The 21,279-nt window shown below is 42.0% G+C and overlaps 1 protein-coding gene across 8 annotated transcripts in view; it reads left to right on the top strand.

The window, feature by feature from the left end:
- Nucleotides 1-21,279, top strand: part of CADM1 (cell adhesion molecule 1) — a 420,077-nt gene that overhangs the window by 381,580 nt on the left and 17,218 nt on the right. For 4 of the 8 annotated variants that reach the window (XM_090265976.1, XM_090265975.1, XM_090265974.1 and 1 more), the window contains 2 exons: nt 15,384-15,515; nt 17,546-20,450. In XM_090265976.1, coding sequence (XP_090122102.1) covers nt 15,384-15,515; nt 17,546-17,664 — 251 coding nt within the window. In that variant the 3' untranslated portion in view covers nt 17,665-20,450. Of the gene's footprint in view, nt 1-3,702; nt 3,757-15,383; nt 15,516-17,545; nt 20,451-21,279 lie in introns of those variants that run through there. The other 4 variants (XM_090265972.1, XM_090265969.1, XM_090265970.1 and 1 more) reach the window with 2 other exon arrangements.

Below are 21,279 nucleotides of genomic sequence, written 5' to 3'. Positions count from 1 at the left end.
CTCTTCCCCCACCCTCCCTCCCTCTCTCCCTTTCTTTCTCCCTTCCTCCTTCCCTCCCTTTCCCTCTCCTATTTTATTATTTTAAAATCTAACTGTCCTTTTGCTTTCCATCTCTCGATATATTAGATGCTGATGATCTCATGAATTTAGATGTCCCAAATGAGTTTTTAAATAGTTTTTAATTCAGTATGTAAATGTGGTAAGACTCCAACTTGGAACCCCTCTGAAAAAATTTTTCGCTTTACTTTGGTTTCAAAACATTTATACCCTAGTCCACTGCCCTTAGATAACTACCCCATGAGTCTCTCCCTTTCCCTGGCTTATTTTATAAGTAATACAAGCCATGATAGAATTCTAAATGCACATGAAATTCTTATCTTACTTTCTATTGGACTGGGAAATTCTGAAGCCCGTTTTAAAGAAAAATAGCCAGCAGTGCGCATTACTACAACCTCTATGTCCACCATCTGTGTATGTACCTTTATGCACATCTCTCTCTATGAGTACACAACAATGGCATTCAAAGGCCGTCATTCAGTCAAGGGACTGCAGGCATTGTATGTCCTACTCCAGCACAAAGCTACAGAGTGTTACGAATGGCTGCAGGACCTGAAGATTGCGTTTCAGCCTTGATATGCAGTTTGGAAACAATGTGCTACTGTTAAACTGCGTGAACCAAATTTCTGCTAATGGGAAGAAGGGAAAAACTCCACAAAAGCTGACAAAGCAGAAAGAACAGGATGACTGAGCTTTTAGATTAAAACTACCGGGGGCACGTCTGAAATCTCTTATGGCTGGTGTTGGAAGTAACAATTTCCATAATATGGCTAAGTGATCAGATGTATGCTGTTTAGGTAAGAGAGAGACTAACTCCTACTTTTTCCTAATGGGTATGGTACCTGGGCCAGTGGACTAAGTTTTCATTTCTTATAGGTTTTCTTTGATCATTCTCTTTTGAAATTTTCTATAAAAAGGGGAGGGGGGATAGAAACGCTGATGAACTGAACCCACAAACATTCAAAGTTTACTTGCCCTTGACCTGAACTTATTTATAGATCTCTAGAATTTCTTACTGTTTTCTAATTTTTGAGATTTTCCTTAACCTGGTTTACAATCATAGCACTTTCAGAAGCCAGCAGTGTCTGCTGTAAAGGAGGAGTACACTGCAGAAGCGCTGTCTGAAGAGGCTGGCTCTGTGCAGCACCTTATGACACATGAGGAAGCCAGATAGGAGACTCTGCAGAAAAGACAGTTAATAATGCATGGATTCAGTTACCATGTTTGCACCTTAGGACTTTATTAATTATTTTAAGAATCCCATATGGACTGAAAGTAAACTTTCATTTGTTTAACAACTTTTGAAGAAATTTGTTGGATACATTTTAATTAGAAGTGACAAAAGGGTTTTCAATGGATGATATGGAAATTTAAAAAGAAAACCCAGGAAGTGCTTTCCTACTTATTGTTGTGAAGATTCCTTTTGAAGAATATTCTCTGCTTTATAAAATGCATCTTTGTCTTCTTTGAGAAACGAGATGTGTATAATTTTTAACGTGGAAGAAGCCTGCCTAAGTCAGACAGTTTCAGGAGGTAAATCTTGCATGTCATCGCTGTGCACTCAGTGCTTCAGTAAACTCTTCCTAATTACATTTATTCAGAAATGATCCAACGATAGTAGAGCACGATAGATTTATAAAATACAAACACAGTGCAAAAACAAATTTAATGCCACTAACATAAGTGGCTTCTTACTTTCAGACGTAATCTGAGCAGTCGATTCCAGGTGACTTAGTATATTTTAAAGTTTATGCCATTAAAAATAACAGCTTCATCTTTAATGAGGTGTTTATCAACTGTCGGTTGCTTTTTAATGGGAAACTGCGTATCAATTATATTTCATAAACATATTTGTCTTTATCTTTTTTAATTAGTTTTCTAATGCCCTCTCCAAGGAAACAAACCTTGAACAGTAATGCTGCCTACTTGAAACATCCTTGTTTAATACAGTTCAGTGGGCGCCAAGCACGTATGTAGACTGCTTTGATATTCACTGGGCCACATAGAAGTGAGGGATTAGCCTTCTGAGAACTGCAAATTCATAATTAACTACAAAGAAGTACTTTATGTTGCTCATTTATAACAATTATTCAAATAATTGTATTCATCAGTCTTTATACAATGGATAAAGCCCATTAGAAATAGAAACACTTTCAACCAATCAGATTTCAGAACAAATGGATAGCATCCCTACTTAGTTACTTCTATAATTCATTGCATTACTCACTGCTTTCCCTTTAGTTGCCTAAATCCATAGTTTGGAAACATTAATGGATTCAAATTTTTACTGTTTTTAATTTGGCACCTGCCCTTGAATATTGGCATCTAAGGTCTTGAAGGAAATCCTCTTTTAAGGGCTGATGACGTGGCCCCCTTTCACAGCACCAACCAAGCTATAATATTCATTGACTTGCTTATAAAACAGCGTACAAAATCCAACCTTTTACCGACCAATTCTGCATGAGCGTTTCTGTTAATTTTGGGGTTTTTTTAAACAGTGCAATCAATTTGGCATTGCTTATTTCCAGAGCATTTGTTTTGGTTGCTTTTAAGATCTGGTTGGTAGTTCACCAAGTGTTACTCCCAAATCATTAATACGACAAGTACACACTGAGCATATATACTTTGTGCTTGGCTATAAGAGAAGGGAAAGATGAAAAAATAACATGATATTCCCCTCTCTTCAAAGAGCTTGCAGTTTAATAGGTCCACAAATATCTTCAAAAGTGACAGATCTCGTTAGAGAAATATTACCAAATTGTGTGAATTAGAGGACCTGGAACAATCTGGCAGGACTTTCGGCAGAACATCAAAGAACAAGTAAAGGCTTCCTTGATAGTCCCACATTTTGTGGTTTAATAAACAAAGCATGGGGAAATAGAAGCCATTTCCTAGCTGAGCCCCCGTTCTTCCTCTGCTTTTCTCTTTACCTCTTTTAATTCAGATCAGAGCTGGCCAGCATTGGTGGAGGCTGGTGTACAGGCATGTCAAACCCCCACTCAGTTGTCTCCTGGCCTAACTGCTTTTTCAGCTTTGAGGGTTTTGTTTTTCAGGAATTCCTCTGATTTTTGAAATTTTCTTTTTTAAAAATTCATTTTACACATCAGATTTTTCTGATGAAGGCATAAGCTGCAATCTGCAGTTAGCAAATGCTGTATGTACCATTTCGAAACAACTGACACAAGATCATCATAAATTGATCACAAGCTGTATTTGTCAGTATCAACAAAGGATTTCCATTTAGAGTAAGACATGAAATCAAACTTACATTAGTATGTAACATCTAAATAAATTTGTATTTAAGAGAGATATCAGAACATCAACAGCTAACAATCAGGCTTTATTTTTATTTTTATTTTTTGCATGCTGTTATGAATGAGTGATTTTAAACATTCGCCTTCATGTTCCATGTGCTTTAAGAGTGGAGACTGAGGAATCTCTCTGCCTCTATTGTGTATCAATAACAAAATTGAATGATTGATTGGAGAAATGTACTTACATATTAATACATTCAAGCTATCCAAAAAAGAAAGAGATAGCAAGAGATTTGGCTCATGTTTTCAAGAAATTCATCCTCAGTTCTTAAGTGTTTTGTTTATGTCCCTTGAGGAATGAAAAGAAAAACGATTTGTTTTTACTTGTAAGGCCTTACTCAGTTGCCCAATTCCGCAGAAGAACTGGACAGTGAGGACCTCTCAGGTAAGGGCTAGTCATTAGGTAAGGCACTGCAGTGTCCAACCTGTGGGTGCTCTGTTCACTTCTACAGAATAACCATTTGGTTTGTTGAGCAGTTGATTAGCAATTGTGAATTTTGAGACTAAAGAAAAATAAATTTGTATTAATACTCTCTTCCTCCCCACCCACCTCTCTTCCCTGTAGTAGTGGATTATATACTGGGGCTGAGCTATATTAATGCAGTGGAGGTCAAGTCACCTTTGGGATTGAAGAAAAGCCACTCTGTTTGGTGGCTTAATAGAATTTTATGTTCTAGATATAAAATGGTTCAGGGGAAGTTTTGTTGCATTATAAAGCAATTTAAGGATGTTGGATTATGAGACAAGATCTTTATTTTTTTTAAAACTCATATTGACCAGTTACTGCTGTGAAGTAGACTAGAAAAGCCACGCCATAGTAATCTTAGAAGTGGAGGTGGGGAGGAGCAGGAAGGAAGGGAGGCAATTGTTTTGTCACACACCATGATGTAAACTAATTATCCACCTCAGACCTTTTTCACAGCATACTGAGCTCTTGCAAAAGTAGGTTTCATGCTTGATTCCAGGATTTAGGTGTTACTAATCCAGAATAAGAAGCATATCCTAAAGGGGGAGGGGAGGGTTAAATGCTCAGAGCTAAACAATTATATGAGCTCCCATGATGTAGTACTTCACCGCCAACCAGCCATAGCTTCTTACACATTTTGATTGATCACTTCTTAATAAATCAGTCACTGTTATGGAGAAACCAAAGCATAGGATTATAGGTACCTACTCCAGTCTTTTGGAAAGAAGGGTTCCATATTGTCCCTCCTTAAAGAGATTTCATTGCAGCTCCCTTGAATAGTTGGTTGTTGAGGTAAACTATTAAATACAGGTCTTACCCAGTGAGAGTAAAATAGTACCCACCACCCAGTCTTTGCAAATGCAATTGATTTATTGCCTACTATATGCTTCTTTCAAACCCGAGGGTTGCCTTATTTTTCTGTTATGTAGCATGTCTCAGTCTGAGCTTAAGTGTTGGATTTCCTAGAGTGGAAGCTCCAGGAGGACATACTATTTTGTTCACTACCAATATGCCTGTTGCGTTGTAAGCACACAGTTGATACTTGGATGAATAAATAAATTCTAAACCCCAGTGACTGTATATAGATAAATAAATAGGGGGTTGGAAAGATAGCGAGCCCCTCAAGGAAGTGTTTCATATTTGCCTCTTATTTGTGGTATATTTGGAGAAGTTGCAAAAACATTAGCTCGATTTTCTTTGAAAATAAGAGTAGACAAGTCCTTCTCCCTGCATAGAATGTAATGCCAGGCGTGAGTGATCTCTGCTCTCAATTCTGAGCCTCACCCTAAATAAAACCACTCTGGCACAGTGGCCATGGCAACTAGATCCTCTCAAAGAGCCTAAGACGGGACTGAGTTCTCATTGGGCCTGATTCCTCTTGATATATTAGCCGCCCAAGGATCACTCAGATATGCAGAAGTAATTTTTCTCCTCTTTAGGAAAATGGGATGAAATCAGCCATCCACCCGCCCTCCAGCATCATCAATTAAGAAATACTCTGGGTCTCTCAGCTCTATACCAAGTCAGATGCAGCCCTGATGCAGTCTATCAATCACCCCTAAGTCAGGAGCAATAAACCAACAACTGTTTGTGTTCATCATAATTCGGTAAATTAATAATTACATTGTCCCCCTCCTCCATGCCCTCCAAGAACGCTGCAGTCGTATATCGCTCAGGAACCATAAGTCTTGTTGAACACTGATGATCTATCAGGTTGGGGCCAGGCTGCCTCTGCATCTGCTTTGATGAACTAATCAAAAACTGATTAGCACCTTTGTTCAAAGGGGACACTGATTAATCAATTACTATTGATTGTGAGCTTGACTTCACTCAGCAGCAAAGAGACATCTGAAGGGGGAAAAAAAAAACAACCAATAAAAATTGAGCAGCTGTCATAGTGTTTAAATTTATTAAAACAAAATACATTATTTTTTATGAAGCTGTCTTGAAATGGGTCACTGAAGGGGAGCATATTGATTGAGAAAGGATGAACTTCTCAAATTTCTCTAGCCTAGAGACTGAATTCAATTATAATACAAGACAAACAGGTTAACACCCGTCTTAAACAGTCCATCAATAAATTAGAGTAGGTGTTGCACATTTAATGTTAAACTGTGGTAATGAATAATATTAACGTTCATTCCAGCTCTATCTAGGTGGAAATTTCATCCTTTTCTTACTATGCATAGATGTTATTTTGTTCTGTGTTTCCTTCAAAATAATGATAGTCTGTCTTCTACTCACCCCCATTTCCCACCCCCCACCCACCACTCACCATTGCTACCTCAGCTAATGACAGTTTCATAGGCAACATATGGTGTTCCATTCTCACTCAGCAAAGCAAGTTGCCCAGCTGATCCTCCTCTTTAATCTGAATTAAAAATTATGCTTGTATGGAGTTCAGTGATTTAATTATTGGCAAGCCTGGTGAGCTTATCCAGTTTGACTTTGAACCCTTTCATTTACTTTTTGGGTGTTAACTTTATTGATGATAGATCCACAAGAGTTTTGAAATTGTTTTATCAATTACGTCTGCTGTTCCCTGGTGACAGCTGGTGGTTATTGCCACCTATGTGGAACAGAATAGTTTTAAGCATATTTATCCTTCTATTTTATTTTAAACTTTTTTTTTAAAGTCTCCAACTGCCTCAGTAATGGAAGGGTCTCAGGGACTGGTTAGTGGAGTTCAGTGGTAAATATGTTGTGTGCCAGGGACTGGCCCTCCGGCATAATCAGAGTGGTCCATCAGTCTTCTGCTTTTGAAGCAAAAGCATGGACAAGAAATTCCAGAGCTGTCATGCTTCTCTGGAACATGTTTTCAACTCTTGCCCTACAAACAAGAAAGTGATCTGGAAAAATCCTACAATGTCTCCCTCCCACTCCATAGTAAAGTATGGGTGGAGGGCAAATTCTAAATGGCTTTGATAACCCATGCCAGGTGTTAAGGAAGAATCCAGCCAGGTGAGCCAACTCTGGTCCCCTAAATAGATTACAAAGAAAACACAGGCTAAACATATAACCTGAATTTAAATAACGGAAACACTTAAAGGTCTTTGGATCCAGATGATCAGTTCCAGGGTGGGATATATGACGCTTTAGTTATTGTGAGTGTCCTCAATGTGTGTGAGAAGCCATCGGTTGACACAGCATTTTGAGGGACTCTTAACTAGCGCTCACCAAACATGTGGCTCAGATTTGGCAAATAGACTGTTTCATTTCTTTGGTAGACTAATGATGATGATGATGATAGTAAAACAACAAAAACCAGCTGGGCTTGGTAGACACATTCAAGTTATGGCTCATAAATGTAAAGTGATATTATTTACTCATGTTTATATAGTATTTACAGCTTAGAAAGCTTTCTCACACATATCAATGACCTCATTTGATTTTCATCCACTCAACACAATTGTTTGAGCTCCTCACCCATGCCAGGCTCTGGACTAGACACCAGGGATGCAGCACTGAATAAGGCCAACCAGAAGCCGAGCTGCCATAGATTTCACATGCCAGCGTGCACCCCCCCCCCCAACCCCCACCTTGCATAGTTACATTCTAGTTGGGGAGAGACAGGCTCAAGATGCAAAACAATGTCAGACAGTGACAAATGCTGCGTGAAAAAACAATACTGGGTAAAATGAGAGACAGTGATGGGCTGGGAAGAGGTGGAGACTAGTTTAGAAGCGCACCAGGGAAGCTGTTGAAACAGAAAGACCAATGGATGAGAATGAGCCAGACATGGGAAGATTTTTGTGAAAGTCCTGTGGAGATTATTAAGCAACGGTTGTTAGTTTACAAATGAGAGAACTAGGGCTCCAGAGATTAAATGATTTACTCAAGAGACAGTCAGAGTGTGCACATATGGGTCTTCCTGCCTCTATAGGAGATAGAGACTTTGATTTAAAGTGGTTATTCTTCCCCTGTGAAATCCAGACTTCCTTTGCTCTGGGGTCTTGGGAATCCTTTTCCTCTTGGACCCTTTCCAATTCAGTCTGTGCATCCAGGGATTGAGGAGGGAAAATTCGAACTCTCCAGAGCCCATCCAGTGTAGTCTCGGGCACTGACTGACCTGGACAGATCTCTTCAGCATTAAATCAAGCTTGCCCCTTCAAAGAGGACCTTAAATCCTGCTCAGCTTTTTTCTGTGCCGTTGCTCCCTGACTCTCCTAAATTACAGGATTAGCTTCCCTCTGAGATGGTTCTAGGTGCCATGGGAAGGTGCTGGGTTGTAGAGGTTAAACATGTAGGTTTCCTTATTTTAAAATTTCAGTTAGTACCAGGCACTAGCTGACAAATCATAGTGGGTCCATGCCAGCTTGTCCATGATTTTCTTACAATGTGACTTTGAACTTGATCATATTGCTGATCTTCCCATAATCCAACATGCTACTGTTTCCCCCATGGGGAGGAAGAAGACCATCAAATAGGAACTTTTCCTCAAAAAGCTGGCAGGATACAAAGCAAAATGTGAATTCTAGTTCTACAGGTTGGACACTGCTTTGGGGTGACTTCACCATATTCATTAATCCATCATCACACACCCAAATGCCTGAGGTCCACTGAAGCATCTTTCCTCAGAGAGAAATTCTAGTGGGAAATATGTGCTTGAAAGTACTTTACAACCCTATCCTCCTTATCAGATGTATACTCCTTTAAGGGAAGCTGGTACCATCTTCAGTATTTTCCTGATGTTTAAAATGGAAAAGGCATCACCCTTCTAAGCCCTTATTATTGTGACAGAGATAGGGAGGACTCCTGAGGGTGCCATTTGGTATCTCTGGTAATGCTAAATGTCTTGGGAGGATTGCATCCTGTTGCATCAAGTCATTTCTACTGTTGGTTAAATTAACTAAGTCAATTTAAATTCATCAGTCTTCTGCTTTTGAAGCAAAGGAAAAAAATCAACATTAAAAAGTGCTACTTGTCCTTAATATTTAGCTGACAACAAGTATTTAATATCCTGATACTCAAATGGTACACTTAAATTCTAACTTGGATTAGACTTCAGCCACCAGGCCTGCAGCCTTGACCATATACAGAACAGGTAGGCCATCAGTCACACTGTGCCACTCTGCATAAGAAAGGGCTCTGTCACCTCAATTTGGCAAGTGTTTATGGGGCATCTCAACATTGGAGAACAGTGCTGAGTGTGCAGTGCAACCCTTAACCCCAAAGAGCTGATACCTATTTGCCTTAAATCGGTGATAAGAACTGGAATGAAGCCCTCCTTACGCTTTATTAGAACATATTTAAACTTGGCAAACACTTATAGAGTACCCATGATATGCCAAGTGCTGGGCCAGAGAGGCACTTTCATATTCAGCAACATGTTAACCTCTCAAAACAACCTCATGGAAAAAGTGTGTGATTGTGCTTAATACCTCAGAGTAGCTGGCTGGCCTGCCTGAAGTCACAGAGAACAGTGATGAAGACCAACTTCTACCCTAGATCTGATGGCAAGTCCAGTGTACTTCCCCATGAACCCCACAGGAGATGAGTCCTCCTGCACCTTCTGTTCAGTCCTGCCTCTGGAGGATGATGCAGGCAGTAAAAGCCTATGAGAGCCCTGAGTCCTGCTCTTTGAGTAGTGACTAGTGACGAGGTACAGCCAGGGCCTTGTGCAGTACTTCTAATTTAAATGAGCCCATACTGAGCTCTGCGTGTCATGATAATGCTGACTGCAGTTTTCCTTCAAGTAGCTTAACATAGTTCCTTTGAAATGTTGGCGGGGCTGCATTTCCATTGCAAGAATGAAATGCCACTCAAGGGGAGTGGTAGGTGCCTCAGATGCTGTATAGGAGTCTTCGGGATTTTCTTGCCTTAGGTGAATTCCTTCCCTTTTGCTTTCTAAGAAGACAGGAAAGAAAGGTTATGCTGCATAAAGGCTAGTGTGCCCCAATATATATTAACATCTTAATGGGAAAGCCATGCTTGTACTGTATACATTTACTACTCTCTGACAAGAGGGAATTAAATGTCAGAAGGATTTGTAGCATCTATAATTGAATTGATGCTGAAAAAAGCAAATCTTAAAGAAGAATAACATACTAGGGTTAGCAAATAATGTGGCATTTTGTCAGTGCATGCCATTCAGTTTGTTCACCTTCAGTAATAAAGTTGTGCTTTTTAAAATGCACACTTATTTTTGTTGCCATGACGGGAGCTACAATAAGTGATGAGAATGAGTAGCTACGTTATTCAGATGTTGCAGGATTTTCTGGTTTGTTTTATTTTGTCTTTGAGGTCAGATTTTGTTTTTGCGTGAGATTTGGAAGATCCACTGTCAAACTTTTTTTTCTTCCTAGCAAGAAGTAGTAAGTGACATCATGATCATTAAGCTGCTTCTGAGATAGACTAATCCCTCCCTGCAGCCCTAGGAAGCTGGCAGCAGCGTTTCCATTATGAACTCTGTTTCTAAGAGTTTTTAATTAAACTGACCTGTCTAGCAAGACTTTAGTTCAGGCAAGAGACTAGAACTAAACCAAGTGACAGAACTATTGCAAAAAGTCAACAATTCTAACTTTTCTCCAGTGATCCATAGATGTCAAAATTGCAAAAGGTAGAGAATCTGAATTGTTCAATAAATAGAAATAGGATGACAAATGTTAGAAACTCCCCATATTACTAATTTTTAAGATGAGGCCTAAGGTAGTTTGTAACCCATGAAAAGAATAGATGTGAGCATTTAAGGGGAGGGGAGTGTGTAGCTCTCCCCAAGTTTTTGCATATGCCTTCTAGCCAGAGCCAGGAATGTTTGGAAATGTGAAGGGAGGCCAACACGGGGTGGTTGTCATGCCCTGTGCCTCCTGTTGTACTGTATATTAATTAATGTATAAGAGGTAGGAAACTTGGTGTCCTTTTGGTAAAAAGACTGGCCTCAGGCAACAGCCTGGCTGCAGGGTGGGCAGGGTGCAGTCACAGTGAGCGTTCTACTCAGTGACTTCCTGCCAACGTCCCTATTGGCCAGGAGCTTGTCTAGGATACACTGGCCACTGCCTGGCCCTCCACGTACCCCTGCCTGTGGAGTTAGAGCCTCCTAGGCTTATCCCACCCAGATCCATGATGAAGGCGCTCGTGTGGCAGTGTGTGTTATGCTGTCCCTGCCAGGTTATAAGGTAGCCATAGAAACCACATCCGTTGCAGTGCACTGCATTGAGGATGACGGGCAAGTAATCTGAAGAGTAAAAGCCAGCAGAAAGACAGGAGGCCCCTGCGGGGAGGGCAGGAGACTGCTGGTCCAGTAGCAGCCACTTGTAGTGTGGGGCCCTAGTTAGAGCTCTCCCTGTTAGTGCCCATGAGGGACGTGTGGAGCCAGCTTACCCGCCAAGGTAAAGAAGCCTGAGCAGTCTGGGCCATCCGTCTTGGGAGTTTCTTTGAAATGTTTTTGTCCTTGGGGTTTCTGTGACACTCACGGGAGCCCGGGGCCGAGCTGTGGCCCCTGCTGTAGTAACCAGCTTGTCCCTCTGCCGGCAGCTGGTGAACGCTCACCTGCAGCCAAGTCGTTCCAGCTTTTTGCCAAAAGGAAAGTCAACTCACGAACATTAACGAGTCCGTGACTGATCTGTCCTTAAGGAGACTCCTGTCACACTTAGAGCCACAGACATGGCTGCAGAATGAGACACTACAGGCGGGGAAGACTGTGCAACAACGACGAGCTGACAGGAACACTTCCCAACATTTACAAAGAGCAAAAAGTCAGACTCATGCAGTTATGAGGCATAAGGTCCTTGAAGTCACACATGAAATGATTTGATGGAATTCTTCCCTGCAGTCTGACAGTGTCACCCAAACATGCTTGGTTCTTTGGGCTGGAACAATATTTATGCCATAAGCATGTGCCAAGCAGAAACATACCTTTACTCTTCAGGATGATGGGGCAGAGCTTACGTTACTAAGTGAGAGAAACGATTGTAGTCTGTTAAAGAGCAAAAAAAAAAAAAAAAACGTTACCTTCTAAACCGAGGAGAAGTCCATTTGCCTGAGGAGCAGGCATTTTATAAAGCATGTTTATTTTTCTGTGTAGAAGCTGAGCAGCTAGAAAGTCTACCTCTTTGGTTTTCTTCTCTGTCTTGTTGAGAAAAGGAGCCATAAATCTGGAGAAGACATCTCAGGAAAGCCAGGAAAGCTTCTGGGCCTGGAATGAAAGGGTCTACTTCCCAAGAGGAGCAGGACCTTTGGATGATGGTGAAAGTCATAGACATGCCCAAGTTTTTCATTAGAAGTGATTTCTCAAGGACCGGCCAGAACTCTTGCTTTGGGAGTGGAGCAGGAGAGACCAAGCTGCCAGCAGACCTTGGCAGAGCCATGCTCCTTTTGGTGGTTGTATCTCCCTCAGGTTTCAGTTTCCGTCCTACCCCGTTAGCCCAGTGCTTCTTTCAGTAACAGTGTGTGCTGCTGCTTCAGACCATGGGCCAGGCACACAGGTGCAGGCTCCTCTTAATCCAGTAGCAGGTAACCAGCTTTTACCCTGTTCCTCTACCAACTAAGGTGAATCAGTAGCACAGTGAAAACTCCTCCCAATCCCACACATGGGAACAAAAGAGTGAGATGAGTCTGGAAACAGCACTGTTCTTCACAGGGGATGCCAAGGCATGAGGGGTGCTGGAGAACCCTTACAACTCTATCAGTACCTCCAGCAGCATCCCCAGGGGTGGCGTGGGCTGGGAGGAGGTGGTGAGAAGCTCACAAGTTGCAGGGTCCCTGTAAATTAAGCATCACTTACCTTCTGTGTCCATCTGCAGTAACTGAAGGCAGGAAAGTGTCTTGTTGATTAACTGATGGTAGTAAACTTTCTGATCAAAGTAAGTATCAAAAGACAGCAGGAGAGATTACCCTTTATAAACAAGTGTCTAAAATATGTATGTCCTCGAGGGTGGGGAAAATAGCTAGAACCCATGTGGGCCAAGTAGAGGGAAAAAAGAACAGCACTGAGCATCTGTAGCTCTGAGATTCATGGGGAGCAAAAGTCAATAGTTTTGGCTAAAGAAATTAATCCCTCAGATATTACCCTACGAGGTTTTTTGTTTTTCTATATCTTTATCACGGAGCTTCTCTCTCTCTCTCTCTCTCTCTCTCTCTCTCTCTCTCTCTCTCTCTCTCTCTCTCTCTCTCTCTCTCTCCCTCTCTCCCTCTCTCCCTCTCTCCCTCTCCTCCCATCTCCCCCTCTCCCCTAGTCCTCCCCACCCCTGCCCTGTCTCAGGCTTCTAGAATGTCCCTGTGCCTAGGCATGGAGAAGGCAGTCTTTAACAGTGGACATGAGAGTGCCTTTCTCCAGATTAGGTCTTGTGCCTGGGACAGCTTCTCAAGACTTTTCTCTGCTCTCAGGCTTCCCAGGACAGGATCTGTCTCTTTCTGCCTCTAATACCTAACATTCCCCTCTCTTCAATGGCTAATGTCACTTTGTTTTCCTCACCCAATTCCAAAATGTCGAGGTAATTGAAAGACCCTTATGTATCAATAGGCCTGAAGTTCATGGCAATTGGAGATGAGTTAATTCTCATTCCCACGAGATTACCTTACTTTGACAGCTCCCTAAGGAAATACAACTTGCTAGCTTTTCTGTTGCTCTTGTCTCCCTGTGAGCAATTTTGAATTTGGGCAGTTGGGGGAACAGTCTCCAGTGTGTAAAACACTATCCTCCAGCAGATACCCTGTATCCAGGGGCACCCCAAGGGGAGTGCTCTCCTTCGACAAGCTCTGTTGTCTCAAAGAAAAAAGAAGTTTCCATGGCTTAGTTTTGTCTTGTTGAAATGACTTTCAAGACACTTAGGCTGTTGCATCTGCACTAGACAACACTTTTGGCTGAGGGGGTAGATTCCTCTCCACCACGTTTCAAGTCGAGCTTATTAGACATGTAGCTGGAGGGGCTCGCACACCATGGAGCAGGCTAATTGGCTGCAGTGCCCTCTGCCTCCAACCCCTCCAATCTCCAATTAAACTCCCATCGTCCTGTGGTCCTGGGCGACCTGCTGCTGCCTCCGATTTGGCATTTCTGTTTGGCTTTGGATATTGGGGTTTTTGTAGTCTTTTCGAAGGTAACTTAATGAAACACTTTAAATACTTCAATTTTTAATTAACGCGCTTTCCATGGGCCCCTCAGTCACGAGTTATTTCCCCACATCCTTCAGTACTTAATCTCAGGGCAGAATTGGAAATATCAATGGAAAGTGTAAATCACGCCCTCCTGCTGAAAGCGTTGTATCAGGTTTTGGCTCAAAAGAGCACCATTACCTTTAGCTGTCATGGATCTGTACACTTGATCGATAAACTTCAAATATTATTAGAGGTGGAGGCTTCAGAGATTTGCTCTGTTCTTTGGAGAGAGACAGAGATAAATCTTTCTTAAAAATTGACTTGAATTTGCACTCTCAGTCTTCCTGGTGAAATGCATTTCTCTTAGACATCCAGCAACTGCAAGGGGGACAGATTTATAGGCCATGTGCTTCTTGTACTGAAAGATTTAAATGGTAAATCCTTCACATATGACTTCACAAATCATGTAAAGTTAAAAGATTTTTACCGTTTCTGTTGCTGCTGTGCTTAAATTGTAAGGTACAGCTAGTAAATCATTTTAATGGAGGTGTCGTACTTGACTCAAAAAAAAAAAAAAAAAAAAAAAAAGACAATGGTTTAGCTTCCACTCCAAAATGTTAATGTATTAATCAACAGGAGAATAATTGTTTTTTACCACATTATAAATCCTGGGTGCCATCAGGATTTCAACAAGGGGTGATGTAGCCACAGTCCTAAATTAAAATTGTTTACACTGCCATACATCCATTCTGCATTGCCATAGCTCATTCTGGGTTCATTTTGGAGTTGTTCCCCAGCCAGATATGTCATTCCTTAGTCAGAAGGAGACATCGTGAGGGAGTGATGCTTATAAAGGAAAATTAATTCCATTGTGAAGTCTTAAATAAATAAAATAAAAACTGTCTGCGGCAATGGACAATTATTCCTTGCTGTCTTTTCTGAAATGAGTTTTTAGGTTTTAGATTGAGGCTTACTCCCTCATACATCCTAAATGTAGCAAGCACGTCACTTGTCTTTAGTCTCATAATCCTTGTTTTATCTCTAGGCAGCTGTGGCTTTGAAACTCCTCCCTTTTTTTGTGCCTGTGCCTAGCTGAGAATAAGTCACAGGCTGCCCCGCCTCCCCTCTGCAGCCCCTGTGACTGTCTTAAGGTGCCATTCCAAGCACCCTTAGTTAGGTTGGCCTCCTTCATAGAACCTGCAACTGGATACAGATAGAGTGAACTCTAAGACCAGTCAGGACGGAATGGACTCTGTTTCTTCCCTCCCTGCTCCCCGAGCTTGTTCCACTTGCATTAGTGCTGCCTACAGTGAAATTGCCTGTGGGGAGAACGGATCAGGTCAGCACTGCACAGGTCAGTCTGCTCGCTCAGTGTAAATTGATCCATCTCTAGATTGTTCTCTCTGACTCCTCCATTAAAAAAGAAGGTGCTCGCCGGCCCAGCAGGCCGTGGCACAGGGCTTCTGGTGCCTCGTGATGCACTCTACATCCTCTTCCTCTTCTGATCTCAACAGATTCTCGAGCAGGTGAAGAAGGCTCGATCAGGGCAGTGGATCATGCTGTGATTGGCGGGGTCGTGGCCGTGGTGGTGTTCGCCATGCTGTGCTTGCTCATCATTCTGGGGCGCTATTTTGCCAGACATAAAGGTAAGCAAGGTGCTTTGGCAGGCAGGAGGCCTCCTTGTCAGCACAGCCCCTGCGTTCAGGGACTTCACAAGGTTGTCCTTGACAGGCAGTTTGGTTCCTGTGGCCACATAGCCTCTTAGTTCCTGAAACAGGGAGAGAAAGAAAAACAACACAACTTTCAGCAGCTGCTGATTAGGACTGAGAGAGCTGATGAGTAGCAAGCTCTCCTTGATTTGGGTTTTCTTTCTACATAAAGCCTTATAGATTGTTATTCTGTAATCTATCATTGAGGATGGAGTAAAAAATCACAGAGTTGGGGCTGGTGGATGAAGTGTGGCGTGAACCCTGTACAAACATGGAAAGAGAACACCCGTAACCTACTCCTCCTGCTTTCTGGGGAGCAAGTAGACTAGCTCTGCTCCCTGGCCCCAGACTCCAGGTAAGCTGGTCACAGTGGCTAGACCATTTCGTTAGCTTGATGTGCTTTAAAAGACACATAAATATGTATTTTTTAAATTATCAGTGCAATTGATTTAGATTACCATTAATGACACACTTACCAACTGTGCCATCTGGGTGGGCAATCATCATCTTTCCCAACAACACTTCTCTCGGCCCCATGCTGCTCTGATCCTCTTCTCCCCTCTGGGTAATTTAGTCTTTCTTTTCTTTGTTGGCCCTTGTCTTTCTCAGTTGTTCTTCTGAAGTGCTGTGCAGTGACTTTGCAGGGCTTCCTAGAGTATGGACTCTAGGCACTTGCATCCTGCTTGCTTAAAATACTTGGGTCTGGGGACAGTCCCTTAAACGCAGCAATGGAAATCCAAGGTACTTGACAACTGCCTTTAGGATCCATAGTGCCAGTCTGGAGTGTAAAACCATTTGGGACCTCCATGCTCTGTGTACTTCACTCTGGGCCCACACCCAGGAGGCAGACTGGCCAAAAACTCACAGCCTCTCAGGGTTGAGCTTGACAGAGTCAGGAAGTAAGGCTGGAGAGCCGGGGAGAGGTCTAGGCACAGCTGTGGAGAGCGGGGAGAGAGGGCAGGTGTGGTGCTCTCCCGAGGAAAGAGGATATGGAAAACGCCGCCTGCCTGCCTTCGCAGAGTTGTCACTATGAAAACCTGAAAACACAGCAAAAGTATCAGCCTTTTTTTTTTTTTTTTTTACCTAAGAGCCCTCAAGAATACAGTTTATAGTGGGAGAAGGGTTATTTGATTATGACAGACAGTGTAAGCTCTATCTATATATCATGTTGAGGTGCAGTCCTTGTCTTACTTCATGTAAACTGTTGAGACTGGGTGATAAGAGTGTCACCAACTTGTACTGTTCTGTCTATTGTCATTGTAAAGCGCTGTGCCAATTAGCAAATCCATGAATCTGGGTCCAGCTAGAGTTACACTGTGAGAATCACTTGTTGCTTAAGGCAGACCCCAAGCCTTGATTACAACTGTCATAACATCAAAATTACTTCTGCACCTGGAATCCCACTGTGAAATGGAAGGCAGAAGAAAAGCAAACATGCTTGTGCAAGTTTGAGCACGTTCTCACAGGTAGGCAGTAATGATTCGTGAAGACAGGAGACAGGGCTCAAGTAGACGACCTGAGATGACAATAGAACATCATCAGGGCCCTAATTCATTTATTGGCTAATTGCTCTTTCTTGCTTTGGTCTTTAACCATGTACGTGCACACATCTGGTCATTGGTCCTGTTTATACGTGACTGTTTATACGTGAGTCAGCAGCTCTCCAGCTTTCTGCATTTTTAGCTCCCACTCACGTCTTCCTCTGCTGACATCCTCTGGTCATAATCACTGCTCTAATGTCTCATTTGCTGAATTATATCGCAGCGGTTCAGTTGGAGTGGTGCCTTTGGAACCCCCGGATCCCCATTTGTCTCACCCACCTCGCTCTCTTCTTCCAATTGTTTTTTCCCCTCTGCTGCCTGCACACCACTTCGGCTGATGATGGCCATAAAGCAAGTTGCCATCTCTGTACCACTTTACACAGAGGCCATCAGACAGTCACGGTGCTTTACCCCTTCATCTTTCAGGTACATACTTCACTCATGAAGCCAAAGGAGCCGATGACGCAGCAGACGCAGACACAGCTATAATCAATGCAGAAGGAGGACAGAACAACTCTGAAGAAAAGAAAGAGTACTTCATCTAGATCAGCCTTTTTGTTTCAATGAGGTGTCCAACTGGCCCTATTTAGATGATAAAGAGACAGTGATATTGGAACTTACGAGAAATTCGTGTGTTTTTTTATGAATGGGTGGAAAGGTGCAAGACTGGGAAGGCTTGGGATTTGCTGTATAAAAAAATGTTCTTTGAAAAGTACACTCTGCTGTTTGACACCTCTTTTTTTGTTTGTTTGTTTTTTGAATTTATTTCTTCCTACCAAGTCAAACTTGGATGCTTGGATTTAGTTTGAATAGATGGCAGAAAATTCTGTGCCTTGTTTTTTGTTTGTTGCCTTTTTTTTTTTTCTTTCTTTTCTTTTTTTCTTTGTGCGCATATATTTTTCCCAAAATTTTTTAATTTTTTTTTTTTTTCCAAAATCTCCCATTTTGGAATATTTGCCTGCTGGGATTCCTTAGAATCTTTTCCCCTTATTTTGCTATTGTTTTTACTTTTTTGTTCATTGTTGAAGTAACTGCTTTCTGTTCAAAATTCAGTTTCATAAAAGGAGAACCAGCACACCTTAGATTTCATAGTTCAGAATTTAGTGTATCCATAATGCATTCTTCTCTGTTGTTGTAAAGATTTGGGTGAACAAACAATGAGAACTCTTTGCTGCTGCCCATGTTTCAAATACTTAGAGCAGTGAAGATTAGAAACTTAGACTGTGATTCAGAAAATGTTCTGTTTGCTGTGGAACTACATTACTGTACAGGGTTATCTGCAAGTGAGGTGTGTCACAATGAGGTTGAATCTGTCTTTAATTCTGTATCTGTAGATGGCTCAGTATAGATACCCGATGCTGTCCAGAAAGGTTTGGGGTGGAAGGGGCTCCTCCCTTTTCAATACGCTAAACAGACCTGACAGTGAGGGCCGTTCCTATTACATAAGTGGACAAATTTGAGTTGCCACAGGAGGGGAAGTAGGGAGGGGGGAAAGATAGTTCTGCTCTGGTTATTTCTGTTCCAAATGATTCCATCCACCTTTCCCAATGGCCCTTACTTCTCACTAATTTGTAGGAAAAAGCAAGTCTGTGCGGTGGGCGAAGGACTAAGTGGGACAGGTTTTTTCCCTTTGTGCTTAGTTAGGAAGGCAGTAGGATGTGGCCTGCACGTACTGTATATTACAGATATTTGTCATGCTGGGATTTCCAACTCGAATCCGTGTGAAACTTGCCTTCCTTCAGATTTGGCTTGACAAAGGCAGGAGGTGCAAAAGAAGGGCCAGTATTGTTCTCACACTGGTCTGCTGTCAATCTCAGTTCTCAAAAGGTCAGAGCAGAGGTGGAAACACAGCATGCAGGGTTTTCAGTTACTTGATCAAAACTCAGATGTGAGTGTTTTTATCTTTTTACCTTTCATACACTAGCCTTGGCCTCTTTCCTCAGCCTTAAGAACCATCTGCCAAAAAATTACTGATCCTCGCATGATGGCAGCCATAGTGCATAGCTACTAAAATACGTTACCGTGAACACATCTGAGATGGGAAAAGGTAGAGGAGTCAAGTTACTATTTACATTTTTTTAAAGAAATGTACATCTAGGATATCTAGAAGTAGTCCTGAAGGACAAAAAACTAAACTCTTACCATATGTTTTGGTAAGGCTCCAGACTCCAGAATACAGTCCCTATGGAAAGATGGCATCAAAAAAGATAGCTCTATATATATAAAAATATATATTATATAACATTTTCAGTGAGTAATTTTGGATTTTGCAAGGTGCATTTTTACTATTACATTATGTGGAAAACTTACGCTGATTTATTTAAGGGGGAAAAAGTGTCAACTCTTTGTTTTTTTGAAAGCGTGCTTATTTTTCTTGTCTTTACTTTAACCTTTGATAGAACCATTTGCAACATGGGGCCTTTTGGGAACGGACTGGTATGTAAAGAAAGCCCATAACGAGCAGCATTTTGTTTTCCCCTCTCCTATCCCAAGGCACTTAACCAAGACAAAAAACCACAACAAACATCCCTTTTTCAATAAATTTTATAATGTGCAGCTCTATTCCGAGCCTGTAGCACCTATTCTGACCATCCTATAACCATATCAAAGGGTGAGAACCATTTAGCATGTTGTTGACAGGTTTTTTAGTTGTTCTTTTTGGGAAAATAAAAAAACAAAGCCTAGCATTGCTCACAGAATTGGCATCTCATTTTTGGGACCTTCCATCTTTCTGTTTTGAAAAGTGTACAGTAGTGCAGTGTTCCTGATGTAACTTTATGGCTTACAATGTTGACATGTCTCAGGTTCATGTGTTTCGATTGGTGTTTTCCGTCTCAGGTAGATTGCGAAGTGTAGGCCCCACACATTGGAAAAAATAAAATAAAACAAAGCAAAAACAGGAAATTATGGGTTTTAGTTGTATATTGGTTTATGTATTTTTTCTTAAGTATACAGTGCACTGTTTGAAATGTATTGTTGAGTATTACTTTGTACAGGTTGATCACTTTTCTTAGAGTGAAGAAAGAACAAACTTGTTTTTTTTTGTGTGTTTTTTAAAGGAATATAAAATAATGAAGGATGTATAATTGATGCCAAATAAGCTTGTTCTTTAGTCACACCGACGTCTTATTTTTCCCTTTAGGCCAGTTCTGTTTCTAAGGTGTACATGAACAATGTTACGGTGTAAGAAATTCCATATCCATATGTTCCCATTCGCATTTTGTATTGGTTCATGTATACCATTTTTACAAAAAAAAAACAAAAAAGAAAGAAAAAAAGTACTATAAAATATCTGTCTTCTTAATAAAAAAAAATTAATGTTACAAAGTGATCCTTTAATCTCATTATGGACTTTTTATGGACGCCTCACTTGCGAGAAGAGATGGGCCCCTGGCCAGCTTCCTCCTCAGGACCTTGTGCAGGGCCCAGAGCACAGCGGTAGATTCTAGGAAACACTGCGGGCTGGGCTCCTTTGATCTGATTTCTCTCTTCCTCTACTCATCCTTCCTGTCCTTGTTCTCTTCTCCCCTCTCAGTGGCCAGGTGGGCCAGGTGCTCTGACAGCGCGGACTCAGCGATTTGTGCAGGTGTGTGGGATGCAGTGGTGGGCCAGCTGGACAGCCCCCTCCTGTGGATTCGGCTCCCGCCCCCTCCCCCTTTGTTCACCCACCACCCCCACCAACTTTCCTGTGTTGGCTGCTCCACCTGTCTCTTACTTTGGGATTTATGTCTTAACAATTCATTCCACCTTCTTCATTTCAAGTTCTCTCTCCTGTAACTAAAAGAAGACTTGCTGTGCAGAGGACTGGCTCGGCCGCCTGCGGAAAATTGTTCTCACTTCCTGTTTAGGCTGCTGAGACTTCCCAGCCGGTTGTCCTGCAGGATTCCGTCTGTCGTCATCCTCCTTGCCTTGCAGGCCGAAGTGAGCAATGCCTAGCCTTCTGGTGACTGGTCTTAAAAAAGTACAAATAATATCTAAGCAGCCCCAAAGCACCCCTTCCCCACCGCTCACCCAGCTGGGGCTGAGCTTCCCTTTTTTGTGTTGGGCAGGGAGTGGGGAAAGCTCAGCAGTGGGAGAAAAGGTAAGCTCTAAAAAAGCCAATGGCCTTGTATCTCATTTCAGCCTCTTCCATCCTGGCCTGGTCTCTTGCCTGTGTCTGT

The sequence above is a fragment of the Furipterus horrens genome, unplaced genomic scaffold (assembly GCF_987537825.1).
Source record: "Furipterus horrens unplaced genomic scaffold, mFurHor1.1.pri manual_scaffold_2, whole genome shotgun sequence".
NCBI lineage: Eukaryota > Metazoa > Chordata > Mammalia > Chiroptera > Furipteridae > Furipterus > Furipterus horrens.
The sequence above is the reverse complement of the archived record's forward strand: the minus strand, read 5'-3'. Positions and strand labels throughout refer to the sequence as shown.